At 43.2% G+C, this 14,437-nt stretch overlaps 2 protein-coding genes across 8 annotated transcripts in view; one reads left to right on the top strand and one right to left on the bottom strand.

Annotated features, from left to right (window-relative positions):
* The window catches only part of LOC104935020 (butyrophilin-like protein 2), a gene marked incomplete at its 3' end in the record, with an annotated part of 550,859 nt that overhangs the window by 318,450 nt on the left and 217,972 nt on the right, over nucleotides 1-14,437 (top strand). The gene's annotated exons all lie outside the window — the stretch shown is intronic.
* The window catches only part of arhgap36 (Rho GTPase activating protein 36), a 51,848-nt gene continuing 37,964 nt past the window's right edge, over nucleotides 554-14,437 (bottom strand). For all 7 annotated transcript variants that reach the window (XM_027287565.1, XM_027287564.1, XM_019264010.2 and 4 more), the window contains exons 3-12: nucleotides 13,875-13,943; nucleotides 7,562-7,872; nucleotides 5,748-5,973; nucleotides 5,545-5,600; nucleotides 4,974-5,124; nucleotides 4,738-4,886; nucleotides 4,480-4,653; nucleotides 4,087-4,175; nucleotides 3,778-4,004; nucleotides 554-2,753 (exon numbers count right to left, since the gene is read on the bottom strand). In XM_027287565.1, coding sequence (XP_027143366.1) covers nucleotides 2,419-2,753; nucleotides 3,778-4,004; nucleotides 4,087-4,175; nucleotides 4,480-4,653; nucleotides 4,738-4,886; nucleotides 4,974-5,124; nucleotides 5,545-5,600; nucleotides 5,748-5,973; nucleotides 7,562-7,872; nucleotides 13,875-13,943 — 1,787 coding nt within the window. In that variant the 3' untranslated portion in view covers nucleotides 554-2,418. The remainder of the gene's footprint in view (nucleotides 2,754-3,777; nucleotides 4,005-4,086; nucleotides 4,176-4,479; nucleotides 4,654-4,737; nucleotides 4,887-4,973; nucleotides 5,125-5,544; nucleotides 5,601-5,747; nucleotides 5,974-7,561; nucleotides 7,873-13,874; nucleotides 13,944-14,437) is intronic.

The following is a 14,437-nucleotide window of genomic DNA, read 5'->3' as shown; positions in this document are numbered from 1 at the left end:
GTTGCCATGTTTTGTCAGAGCTCTGGCAAACTGTCCTGCAATATTTATTATTCTTGTTGATGATTAAACTCTCAACAAGGTTGGGCTATCTACTCCAGGTGATGTACCTGAACAATCCTAGAACAAAACTTCAAAATTCAGCTTGGAGCCCGATCAGAGTTTGACAAAGGTTCTTGAGGCAATGACGGCAAAAATGGCTGAAAAATAGAAAAAGATTTTACCACAAATATCTCTTCAGCTCAAAGGAAGTCACTGATTGACCAACTTCTAGAACTGTTGACCCCATTAGTCACTTAGACTCAGCAAGTTTCTCTTTAGCAGACATAGATTGGTACTTACCAATGTCGAATGGTTCTGACGTGGTTTACAATCCATTTCATGTTGTCAAACTTAAAGAAACTCAAAGAAAGAGAAGCTCCAACTGATTTTGATCAGGTCGTCTTGCAGCCCACTTTCTTCTGACTTTTTGACCAAACTCCCCCTCAGAACATTTTGTTGTTTTTAAGTCGTCACTGTGCACTGACTCACATTCAACAATAAGCAATGACACAGAGGCAGTTTGACATTTAATTCTCTGCAGGTAGGTTGGTGGTACATTCTCTGGTTTAGGTCTTAACACACCTTAACAATATAGAAAAACGTGTCACTGACAAAAAGACAGGATATATCTTGTTTTCTCTACGAGAAGAAGCCAAAGAAGAAGATACGTTCACCTGCTGAGGTGAAGGACAGACTCTGTAGAACTTGTGTTGTGGTGCAGAAATACAACGTTAGGATCTCTGTACAACAATGGAAACATGGACTATTACTGCAAAGAAGCCAGAAACAATCGTGTGAATGGTTATTAGTCGTTTGGCACTATTCCCAAACCTAATACATTTATCCATAACATTGTAGGAGTCTGTAGATGGACTGGAAAGCAACAGTTAAAGGTTGAGCTTATGTGGTGGATGTCGCCCTCCTGTGGTTAAAGGACAGCAATGAAGTCCTATGACAATGGTGTGATGAAAAGATGAAACATGACAATGCCTCCACAAACAGGTCGAATCAGGTCAGAAGAAGTCTGTTCGGTTACTTTTAAACAAATTTAAAGACTCTGAAATGCAACCTTCTTCAGCTTGGAGAATGCAGATGACCCTCGACCACCAAGTATAAACTCTAACAGACTCTAACAAATCAGGCATCATGAGAGTTCCTCGTACTCTTCTCTCAGACTTGAGGCACCTGAACGCACCGTTTTGATCTCGACTAATTGTGACAGGAGGAAGCAGGTCCAGCCTGACCGTCATTTGGTCCTCAAGAGGATCCGGCCCCCTGAACATGGACTACTATGGTAACAGATGTTCTTCCCTGCGAGTATTTGTTTGGTGATTTGCAGGTAAAGATACTTTATTTTGTTTAACCAGTTTGGAGATACCAAAACTGCATCCATGAAAGAACTGACTCAAGTAGGGTACTTTAAGTAGTAGTACAATTACTATGAACTTCTTTTGAGCTGCAAATCACAAAGTCAATACCGTTTTCGTTGCTACGATGCCTTCAGGTGTTTTGAATTCGTAGTCATGTATTCAGACCAAACCAGGCGTTGCAGCGAGAAGTCGCAGGGTTGTGTTTATCTGCGTTGAATGTAGCCGCTATGAAATAATCAGAAAATAGCTTTTTATTTTGGTGATTCGCAGGCTTTCGACCAGTGCTCCAGTGCTCCCTCTCCTGCTCGCACACTCATCCTCAAGCCATCGGACACAAACCATATTTAGAAGCTGCTTGTTGAAATAAACAAAGCCGGAACACAGCAGGTCCAGTTTCAGAGACATTTCAGGCTGGTTTGACCGCTACGATTGGCTGCAGCACTGGATCTGGTCAGAGAATTCAGCTTATTGCAGGTTAGAGGAACAACACAACAGAAACCAAAGGGAGGCTGGCATCAACATCGATAAAGAAGAGTTAGTAAAGTCCATGCAGCTACAGTTACTTATGTCGTTCTAGGTAGTAAAGACGAGGGTCATGTAGATTATTTACATAATAATTATTACTGCATCCACTTATAATCTCATAGACAGATTTGTTGAGTCTTTTTCTTCGTTTCCTGACGTCAACAACGTTGTGCTTAAAAATCTTTTTCCAACTGTCTTAAAAACAAAAAAAAGTCTTTATACATCCGACATTTCCTCCTTCACTTGTAGATTTTCTTCATTCGTGTCCAAACTTCACATTCGTACATATGCTGCGTTCCAGAGGTGCCAGAAAAGTGGGAAATTCCAACTTCCAACATGAAAAATCTGCAACAGGATGCTCGAGTAGGAAATTTGGGATTTTTTCTTAAATCAGCTGTAACATCTTCTTTGACCATATTTTTCTGGAGGTTTCCGACCTCTGACGGCAAACACAAACTCTTTCCTCATCACGTTCCTGCCTTTATCATACCATCGTCTCAGAGCTCGACCCTTTCCCGGTGAAGAAGTCCCAGAAGTTAGCAGCCGGTGACGGTTTGCTCTCCTCCTGCGGCGTCTGTCTCACCCAGATGCTGCTCTCCGTGGAGCCGCTCAGACTGCAGCAGCTGCCGCTTCTGCTTCCAACACCGCCACCGCCGCTGCCGCCGCCGCCCAGGGTGAAGCTCAGCGCTGAGCCCAGCGGGCCTCTGCGTTCCTGGGTGTCCGAGGTGGAAGACGAGGGGGACTGGGCCAGGCTGAGCAGGTTGTGGTGGGAGTGGAACTGACGCATGTGGCGGATTGATTTACCTGAAGAGACCTCACCTGGAAAGAAACAGGAAAAGGTTCAAACGTGCACTTTTTGAAAGGGGATCCAAGAGTTTTTACCTTCTGAAATATCATTTTTATAAAGTATAAATCTTTATAAATTAGACCACAACTGGTTAAATTTAGTCTGAACCTCCTATCTGTCACCACTAGGTGGTGCTGTGATCACATTTATCACCCCAGCACACTCCTGTCCCACACACACCTTGGCCCTCACATCAATCAATACATCTTAAAGATCTGTATCCGAGCTCGAACAAGATGATTTACAGCCTCCATAACACACTATGTTTATATTTATTTACATGCAATCAAGAAATTCCTCTTCAAGCTCAAAACAACAAACCAAAACTGCTGCTACATGCTTCCCATCGCTCCACATCTGCATGTTATATTGAGTAATCAATAGAGTAAACTGCCAGAACTCAAATTTTGATGAAAAACATTTGAAAAGATGTTGCCAGAACTCAAATTTTGATGAAAAACATTTGAAAAGATGTTGAATCCTGGTGGGAAAATACTGAAATGTTACCAAAGTGTCCCTGAAGAGCCCTAAATTTCGAGTACATGACCTCAGTGGGAGCAACAATTCAGTTGAAGCCAGTGTTTTCTACCTCAGTGGGAGCAACAATTCAGTTGAAGCCAGTGTTTTCTACCAAAATTAGAACATTTCACAGCTTAAACGTCACCCAAATTATGTAACTCCTCATCCCTCATCCCCGGTTTCTCTTTAGCCTTTCTGAAGGAGGATAATCTGTAACATGCTTTAATGAATCTGAACTGATTTCCCACCAAAATCTGATGCAAAGTGTCTCAAAATTAAAGAAATGGTTATTAAAATGTTACAAAATTAGCACCTGTGAGTTGGATTTTTGAAATTTACTAATGTCAAATATTCAAACAGTGTTCCCACGTGGTCTAAGAGTTGTTTTGTATGAGCTTGTTCAAGTTTTTGTTTGTTAATGAAAGAGTCAAATGTAAAGTATTGAAATCAGCCACGTGTAACTAACGAACTCAGTACCATATCTCGTCTCCTGCCGCTTCCTGTTCTGGTTCAGTTTGAGCACGTTGAGGAAGACCTCGCTGGTCAGGCTGCCCTCGCCACCACTACCGTCAGGAGGAAAAAGCGGCGATGGAGGCTCCAGCGGTGACAAACTCCCACTGGAGGCTCCCACCGAGTCCAGAGACGCCCCGGTATCCCGGCGACCCCCCGACTCGCTGCTGCTCTCCACCGTCAGATGACTGCCGCTGTGGAGAAAACGCATCTAGCGTGAACCTAGCGCCAAACGTAGCCTCTCTGTTAAAAACAAGACGTGGTAGTCGTGGTTACCTGAGTTTCCTACGCAGCAGATAGTCGATGATGTCCGGGTCCGTCTGGATCAAACTCATCAGGACCTCCTGCTGCAGCTCTGCAGAAACCTGGAGGGTCATGGAGAAAAGACCAAAGGTACATTAGAGGACTCGCCCATGAGACGTACGTAACGCTGTATGGCACAAAGTCACACACCACCGACTATTTCTACTGAATAAAGACAGAAGACGACGTTGACGGAGGAAACCAAGAAGAGTCAAAAATAGTGAGTGGGCAAGAAGCCGTCGGACTGGAAAGAGGTCTCGCTGGATACCAAAAATTGGGTGAACCGACCCTTCTATACTCTGACACTAGAACCTTTCCCTGCTTCAGTCTATAGACAGTTTGAAGGCTGGATATGCGACTCCATACCGTGAAAAGCCTCCTGTAGTTCTGTACAAGCAGCAGGGTCACGCTGATGATCGCCGTGCTGTCTTCGATCCCCATCGCGTAGATGTGAGGACTCCCGTCGCCTCGTTCACTCTGCAACAGGTTGGGCCCAAAGATCACCGCAAGGTTGGCAGCAGTCATCTTGTTACCGGTAATCTGGATGGAGAAAGAGGAATAACGTGAAATGGGAGTTTCATTGCTCGGGGAAAGCCAAGATTGCGACGGACAGCGGTGGCGTACCTCCTCGTCATTAGTTCCTATGCTGTCCTGGGCGAAGCTCTGCACGGTGTGCAAGAGGCTGAGGAGTCGCAGGAGGGTGTCGCAGTTGCAAGGAGGCAGCAGGTAGAGGAGGTGCTGCAGGTACTGAAGCTGGTCTGCTCCCCTCAGCACTACAAGAGGAGGAAGAGGAGGTTTTTTTAAGTTTGAAGTAAAAGGCGTTCCCGTCGTTTAGTCGCCGCCTGTGCGTCCATGCTTACGGTTGGCGTGCAGGAAGGCGGGGTAGAGTTCTCTGGGCAGCAAAGGATCCGGCATGTCTCTGAGAAACTCTTTGAGCAGCGCCGCCACGTCGTGGACGCTGTGCTCCTCGTCCAGCTGGACGTCCACCCCCATGTTGAAGTCCTCCCGTAGCTGAGAGAAGACACAAGAGTCACTTTCTCCGCTGATGGACAACATTTCCCAAATCATCATCACCTCTGCACTCGAGGATTATTTTTATATTCCAGCATGCAGAGATAAATGTTTCTGATAAACTGGAAGATCGAGTGTTCCTTTATGTGTTTTCTTAAGATTAATAAACTATTTAATTTTCTTTGGATTAGCTGGAAGATGCATCATGACACTGTTTTCTGACTAAACATTGACTTTTTATGGTGTGTTCAAAGACTCGAATAGACACAAATTTACTCCCAATGATGACTGACGCTACTTGGATGACGCAAATTTCGCTCATGGCTCAATAAAATATCTGGATACTTCTTCCACTGCTGGTCCTGAGACAAACAAACAAACAAACACTCTTGTAGAAGGTGAAACAGAAAACGTCCTCACCTGTCTCACTCTCTTCTTTGAGCTACCAACCCGGAAAATTCCCACAGTCTGAAGACCTAAAGGACACAAAATGGGACATGACAATAGTTTCATCACGTAGAAATGTTATTTATCTACATTTTTATAGACTCAGACTTTTTCAAATTTCAAATTCGCAGCTTAAAGTTGAGTAGTTTGGGGACACAAATGAAGTAAAGCCTCACCGTGGGTCTCAATGTGACTGCAGCACCTCTCCAGCACCCGGGGAACCTGTCTGTAGATGGGGTTCAGGCTGAGCTTGGTCTGGGTCCTCCCGTCCCCTCCTGAGCCACCGCTGCCACCCGGCGACTTCTTCAACTCCAGCTCGGCTGGGTGGGAGAGCTGCAGCGCCTCCAGCAGGCGAGACTGACTCTCTACAAGGTCGGATATAGAGTCCACTGACAGACCACCCTGCAAAGGAGAGCATCGCGGATATAGAGTCCACTGACAGACCACCCTGCAAAGGAGAGCATCGATGCATTAACATAAGCTGAAACATCTGAGATTTACAGAGTTTTCCTGATGGACAAGTGAAGTAAACTGGTGCCAACTGTAGCTGCTGTTAGCTCAGTTTGTTAGCTGGGCTGCCTAGACTGTGGACCACTGGGAAGAGGTGGTTTTTAGGTGAATGCTGAGGGGAAGCCAAGCTAAAAAGCCAAACTATTTTGTTTGCGTGAATGCAATACTTTGTACGGACTGTGGGATTAAAACCTTAAATAACCTCCATCAATCTCCTGTCCTGGCCCAAGTACAGGAGGTCTGCTTTGTTTTCTTTAAGCTGAGTGTGTAGACAAACTACTGTAATAACTCAAAATGTCCTCACAGCAACTTCTTCTTCCTCCACTATTCGTCTTGTTCCAGCCATTCACGTCAACCTTTTACTCCCGCTGTGTACGCCATCTGTCACCGTACGGGACGCGACGCAGTGACAACGCCACCGCGCTACTACAGCCTCATCCGTCAAGCTGAAGATCTCCAGCCAAGTGTGTATGTGCAGAGTTTTGTCAGATATGTAAACAGTGAGCTGCTACAGTCCAGACGGCCTTAAGACGGTGAGTCACAGTCTAATTTAGCTCCAGACTGATGGGAAAACTTTGTTTTTAACCAACCAACCAAATGTTGGGAAACAGTTACAGTAGTTCTGTAAAATCTAATCGACTGTGCAGGTTCCAACAGACTCATGGTAAAGTTTGTTGGCTTTAGGTAAAATCATAGACTGTATAAAATATGTTGAGTCTTTGTGAGGTCCCACCTGTCAATCAAAGCGTCCACGCTCAACATGTTAAAATCATATTAAAGTCAAACGGCAAGTTATTGTTTTTGTAGCCAACACAACAAAAAGGACAAAGAAATAAGAATCCTCAGCACGTTAAATATCAGAAGCTTCATCAGCCATTTGAACAGAGGCTCAGATCTACGTGACATCGATCACTGTTTGCAGACGATGTGATTATTTCTGTCTCTCTGTTTACCTCAGTCACCGAGCGTTGGCCTGATAGCCGGTTCAGCTTCGATTACTGTGCTCTGTGGCTGTGATGACACTCATTACAGGCTTAACATAACAACTGTTTCCAGACCAGCGTGGAGAGGATTACAGGGTGTGTGATGGCCTCAAGTGGAGAGGGTTCACACGACAAACACAAACCAACACAAATCTATGAAAAACAAACTATTCTCACCTCAGGTGACTCTAAACGAGTCAGAAACAAACCTGACCTGCCAGTTTTTCACTGAGCGTAAACATTTACCGTTAACGCAACACTCTGTAAGGTTTCTCGGATAAACAGATTTGAAGTCATGTCGACTCTACACTGATTGTGTCTGTCCTTTACAGAGTTTCCTGATGGACAGTGAAGTTAACTGCTGCCAACTGTAGCCTGTGTCGTGCCAGAACCTGAGCCACAATGTAGCCGTGCTCAGCAGCTTCTAATGGCAGAGGAGAAGAGAGCGAAGAGGATATATGTTTAAATAAAAACAGGTAATTGTCTAATTGTCTCACCCTCCTCTGTCCACGGCCGGTGTTATCCAGGAACGTAGGCGACAGCGGTTTGTTCTGGGTCTCAAAAATTGGCGCCGGTGCCACAGAGTTTGCGGACGGCGAGCCGGGACCTCCCGTGAGCGACGAGGAGCTGACCAGCGGCTTGTTCCCGTTGAAGAACTGTCGCTTCTCGGCCCGGAAGCGCAGGATGCTGGCCTCCAGGTCCAGACAGTCCCGCCGGCTCTCCTTCAGGGCGTCCTGCCGCCGCTTGTAGGCCTGGTCGTTGGCGATGACCTGGGAGAGGGGGATGCCGAACGCCATGGGCATCGACTCTGAGGGAGGAGAGGACAGGACAATGTCAGTGCATGTTTTATTTACATATATTTAAAGCTGCGTCAATCTGTTTATGTGTCAGATGTGTCGAGGGTGATTTAGAAACTGTGTTACAGCGTTAACTTTACATACTTTTCGAACATGCGGGCCAGATTTCAAGTATCAATCTGGCTTAATTTGACATTATTGCAAAGTCCAGACTCTAAATCCTTCAATGAAAGAATGATTCATAGAAAGCCACTTATTTAGTGTTATAAAAGCTGTGTATGATGTTTACTCAGCTCCTACTAATTCACGTATACATCAGTATTGGTGTCCGCTCTGTGGGAGAGAAATCTCACACCTGTAACTTCCCCTTCTATCCTCATTTGAACTGAATCTTTATGTGGATATTTTAGAGGTGAACAAAGTGTCTTGTAAAGTGATTAAAGCACTTCTGCTCTCATTAGAAAAACAGTTTTGTAGATCATTTAATGTCTGAACACGGTGATGTTGTAAACCGGGGCTGAGTTTTATTTACAGGAAACATTCCTCCGTGCTGAAACCATCTGAAGTCCGAACAGGAAGATAATCAGACTTTAATCTTCAGGGCGAGACTCTTATTAATTGTTTTTGTACAAAATTTAGTCATAATGTTTCATTAATGCAAAATACTTAAAATAACAGCTTGGTTGTTAATTTACAAATAATCCTGGTAATTTTACAGAGATTTATATATAATTTTTAATAACAGAAAACTACTGTAATCATATTTTTATTATATATATTTATACATATATGTAAAACTAATAAGATTTTCTTTAAAACTACAAAGAAAAATACTAAAAAAAACAAACAAAAAAACAAATGCATGAGTATACTAACAAAAATTAGAACTATTTCGTCATTAATGACAAAAACGGATATGTCCGTAATTTTAAACTACTGTAAAAATGTAAAGTTATTTTTCATAAACATAAAATAAAGATGCAAACTAGGAGAAAGAAATTAGGACAGCTGAGTTTAGAGATGATGATTGCAGCTAATGAGAGAGTCGGGGTGATGAAATGAACGTGCAACCTCGTTAACTTGTGATTGCACAGCACCTCATAGGAGAGATTACAGGTTCAAGTTGACAAGCCGTATAAGAATAGACTGAATGGATGGAGAGAGGGATGAACGGGTAAATCCTGTTAGAGCCGCCACAGCCACAAACCAGACATCACACTCAGACCGATACAGGATTACTGCAAGGCCAGCGTTTAGGCCGCAAGTAAACTTGACACCAGCGAGGTCGCGGCCGCCGCCGTCATCGGGGGGGGGGAGCATCGATACTGCTGCATCACATGACCACAACAGTTGAGCTCATACCACTTAGTCCCGCTGAAGAGGTTAATTAAGGACATCAGGAACAACAACAACAAAAACTGTGTCAAACATATGATCCAATGGATGAAAACCTGCAGTCTGGATGACTGCAAACTGGAAAAATCTTGTAGCTTATGTGCAAAAACTTTACATTTATTTATTAATGTCTGTATGATAAATTAGTCTGAAACATTGCACTGAGGGAAAGTGTCATGAAATAACTTATGATTCAATGCTATATAAATCAAACTGTACTGCTCGAACAGGGTCTTAGAAATACATGAATAAATGTAAAAATACAAAATGTATTTACTAAAATATACTTGTTTTTCATTTATTTAGGTATTTCCTTATTTATTTATACATACATTGTTCAATCACACTTCATCAGGGAACAGATGTTTGACCAGTTTGTGGTTGAAGGACTGACGGTTCCACACAGCAACACGTTATCGAATCCCAGTGGAGCAGATTAAATCGCGGGGTTGAGTCCATACTTATACGTTCACACAGTTTGAATGAAGACACATGGATGACCAGCACACGTGCACGGTCACGGAGAAATGTCTCAACCAGGTCAGGCTGGCAGGACGCCACATAAAGTCTTAAAGGTTGAAGGAGGGTGGACTGAGCTCGAAATAACTCTCAGCAACATGAACGCATCATTCGTAGTAAATCTAGGTCTTTAGAAAGTTCAGAGAGGACGATGGCCAACAAAAAGCTTGTTCTTGTCATTGAAGCACCAAGATTCATATTTACTTCTATATAAACATCTCCCAGGTGGAGTTTCTTGTTTTCCACATGGCAGAGCGCTAACGTAATTCTCCCTGACCAGCCCTCCTCCACGAGTTCACGGATCACTGATAAGATCCTTAAAACTTGCGCCTGGTCGACAATTATCTTTATTTACTATGTTAGTGCATGTCTTTGTCTTTTTTTTTTTTTTCTTTTCTTTAGCTTGCTCGCTGTTGATCACTGTGAGCTATGTTTAGCACCGCTAGCTCAGAGAAATCCCTGGTTGGAAAATGCGCCCAGATCAAGGACTCGCTCCTGGCAGAGGAACTTTAATTAATTTTTAATTTCCCTGCTCGGTATACAAATGATGTTCTGGAGTGGTTCCTGGAACAAATCCTGCAGGATGACCTGGATGATAATTGTTTATATCAACTAGCATATTGGGACAAGAATTTGTTTGGTGTTTTAAAGGTTTCGGTATGTGGGTCAACATGAAAATATGCCACTGATGCTGCTTCACGTCTTATCAACCATCAGCGGCTGTTTGCCAGTTTTCCACCTTCATTTGAGGAAAACTGTTTAGCAGTAACAGCAGCATGGAAACCGATTGAAAGATAAAGGTTTACACACCACCCTGTGTGAGCCGGTACACGTCCAACAAACACACGGTCACCAACAAGAACGGGCTCTCCATCCATTGAATGTCATCTGTTAATGCGTCCAACGCACTGTTTGATCATTAAGTCCTCAGTCCTGACGTCTGTTGGCACCGACCTCGGCATGCCGCTGCCTCCTGACTCTTGGCAACATCTTCTGGCAACGCATACGACAGTGTTCGCTTAAGTTGTTTGTTTGTTTAAAGTGATTGCTCGAGGATTAGATGGTTGGACGTGGCAGCTTGGGCAACACTCAGAGTCAATCAGCGGATAGATAACGAGGTCAGAGATGTTTTTAAATTAAACGTGATTTGGTAATCTGTTTCTAATCATAATCAGTGTTTTATTTATGCCAATTAATTAAGTATGTTGTTATAACATTTCAATTATATAATATTTAAGACTTAAACATCTTTTATGGGTTTGTTTGAGGTTTTTTTTAAAACCTTCAAACTGACCAAATGTATTAAACTTTACATTTTAATTATTTGCATAACTCATATTTATTGATGTGATTGGTTATATTTTATGATGTTTTCCTTTCATCCTGAAATCACTTCTTGTCAACTGTAAAAAAACAAATTCACACCAGCCAACATTCCTTAATATTTACGAAAACTTCTTCTCGACTCGCCTGATTAGACGTGATTAGCACATTACATCACTGACGAGATCCCTCTGGACAAACATAACTCCAGACAGGAAGACCGCTGTGCGGTCGTAAAGACTTATTGTTCAGGAATTTTACTTCTTTCCTTCTTTAGTGTTTCTGGTCCTGGAAGGCTGCAGGAGATATATTTAGATGCTGTTCACGACCATTTCTCCGTCACCACACCAGCAGCTGGGTGATACTACTGGAGGCATCTGAAGTGAATTTAAAAACCTATGTTGACTTAACACAGGATGTCCGCAGTGAAACCTTTTCCTAAAAATAGTGTTTCAAAAGAGCAGGACGGAGGCTGCAGCAAAGAGGAATACACAATTATTGGATGGTCTAACAGCGTCTACATCTTCGACATCACAGCAGTGGGTTTTTCGAAACAGCCTATCCGTCAAACTGTCAGTTAAGCAGCCAAGTTCATTGGCCAGGTGTCTCAAGACAAGAAAGCAAGCAGGATTTGAAACTTCATCGTTCATGTGTAGTATGACCCATATTAAGCCTTAACACAAGGTATTCCAGAGATCATTGAATCATATACACCAACACTGAGCCCGCCGTCATGTTCATAATGCTCAGAGGATCATACGGCAAACTAAAGTCAAGTACCCAGACTTAAACGAAAGTCAGCTACCCAGACTTAAAAGAAAGTCAGCATGCTTCAAACGAACTTCAAACCTGGTCTGAAACCAGCCTTCGGACATTAGCTTTGAAGGACGGGGTCTCACGTCAAGTATCAACAGTAAAATGTACTTAAAGTATCCAAATTAAAAAGGAGAAAATACAACAGAACTCTGCGTTGTAAACACTGGAAAACATGATAATACCATTCATCTCAAACAGTTACCACCTATCTGTCGACCCCTGAAGGCCACACAGTCATGCCTCGAGTAGTAGGTGAGCAGAGCCAGCAGGAGCTCTGCCAGGTCCCAATGTTCTGTGTTTTGATTACCAGGGTTAGCTTCAGCTAAGTCCCTGCGTGTCAGAAGCTGGAGGCAGGATTTAAAAGACCTGCGCAGACGCTAACCCGGGAATGTTTGTGCTGTGTGTGTTTTGGCTGGCGTCTTGCACTGCTGTGATAATCACCCGGGAATAGAGAACATCTCTTTATGAAGGGGTTGGGGTCACATTGGCAGATGAGTGGCTATGTGGCTTTACAAAAAAAGAAGGAGAAGAGGGAGGTTAAGAAATCAGAGATTAAATGTAAATATAAGAGGGGAAATTAAAACAACAGGAGCCCGGCACATGAATGCAGATGAAGACCGTTCAAAGGGCTGGAGGCCTGTGATTACAAGACCTAAACAGAGATATCATACCATTGACAGCACCCTCTGCAAGACAGGAACTCCTTAAAGCTTGTAGAACAGCTCATCATGTGTTTTGGCTCCACAGCCTAGTTACATTTGATCAGATTACCACAAACCAAGTGACCCCAAGTGACCCTGACGGCTTCAGGGACCCTGAAGGTCCCTTAACTTGGCAATCTTGGAACCCAACGGCTGTCATCTGATGAGTACCTTTCCCCTGGGGCAAATGGGCAATGCCTCGGAGTTTCCTGTATAACCTGCAGATATCCGGAACATAGATACGTTTGGCAGACGATGCCGGATGGGCTCCGAGATTGCGTGTCGGCCAATGCAACTTTTGCTCTCCACACTCAAACGTGACTGGTCAAAACTTCTCGAATGGGAAAACCAGAATGGATCTGGTGCCGAACTCTTGGTCCTTTGCCTACAGATTCTGCATTATTGTCTACAGAGAATACTCAGGAGACAATTCAACAAGAACTGAAAATGTCAAAGAAAGATTAAAACTAATTAACAGATTAATCTTTTATCCCAAGAAAGCCCTTTGCACATAATTACCCACTTTCACTGTAGATATAAAAGTCACATTTTAACGTGATTAAAACAGAACTATTCTTATTTTATTATCAGGTGATTATACATTTATGAAAACATAGTTATGAATATTATATTCAACTCTGACATATGAACCTTTAAAGGAAGTTTTTCCTTGCCACCGTCACCGAGTGCTAGCTCTTGGTGGGAGTCGTTGGCTCTATATGGAAAGTGTCATGAGGTAACTTCTGTTGTGATTTGGCGCAATATAAATAAAACTGAATTAAGTGTAAATGTTATGAATAAAATCTGACGTTAAGCTGGTAACTTCCAGTAGTCAGGACGTTGGTGTGCACATAAAAACTCGAGTTGTTTCTGCGTTTATACGGTGACACGGCATGACTGTCGGGGTGTCGAGGGCGTTTGTGTTCATTCATTATTAAGTTTATGTTACAGCAACGCATAAAAAACGGGAGCAGAGACAATGAAACACAAGTCTGACTCACTGCATGAGTCAGTCTGCAGCCTCGAGCCACTTGTGCTTTATAAACACATTTTTAGTGAGTGCATTAGTGGTGAAAGCCTCCGGACGTCAGCGGTGGTGATGCTGTTCAAACGGACAGGATGGGCTTTATGTTTCATGATAATATTTACTGTAACAAACAGAGTCTGTGGGTCATACGGGAACTTCACATGGGAACACAAGGAGACCAACTGTGGATGGTTTTTGTGTTTAACCATGACAAACATGAACATGAACTCACCTCGCTCTTTCTTTTCCTTAGAGAACGAGTCAAACTTCCTGCGAAGAGATTTTCTCCGTTTACGCATTTCTGTAAGAAAAAAGAAAACCGTTAGTGTCGTGTGAACAGGGATGATATATATTCATTTTCATTCAGGGATGTTTGGTCTGTTGCTCCGTCAACACTGATGACGGATCCTTTCATCAGCCTTAAATTAACTCGATAAACTCGACCATCTCGTCCTCGTTATGAACTCTCTCCCGTCTTATCTTTGTCTCCTGAGCGCTTCCTCGGTTCTAAGAATAGAGCAGAACGTTTCAATAGACGAGGCCTCGTTGTTTGTTTGAATAGCTCTTTGCGTAATGGCTGCACAACCCCAGACATGAAAGACAAGGGCGTGTGTTTTTATATGTGCATATGTATGTGTGAGGAAAATGAGTAGAGCAAAACTATATAAAAGGGCATTTTAAACACTTCAGTTACATCTCACGATCAGCAAATGAGACCATGAGATGTGGTTGAAAGCTCCAGAAAAAGCTAGATAGTGGTCCATGGATTAGCTTCTTCTACAATACGTGTTTGAC

The sequence above is a fragment of the Larimichthys crocea genome, chromosome XIV (assembly GCF_000972845.2).
Source record: "Larimichthys crocea isolate SSNF chromosome XIV, L_crocea_2.0, whole genome shotgun sequence".
Classification (NCBI taxonomy): domain Eukaryota; kingdom Metazoa; phylum Chordata; class Actinopteri; family Sciaenidae; genus Larimichthys; species Larimichthys crocea.
Note: the sequence above shows the minus strand (reverse complement) of the source record. Positions and strands in the feature narration are given on the sequence as shown.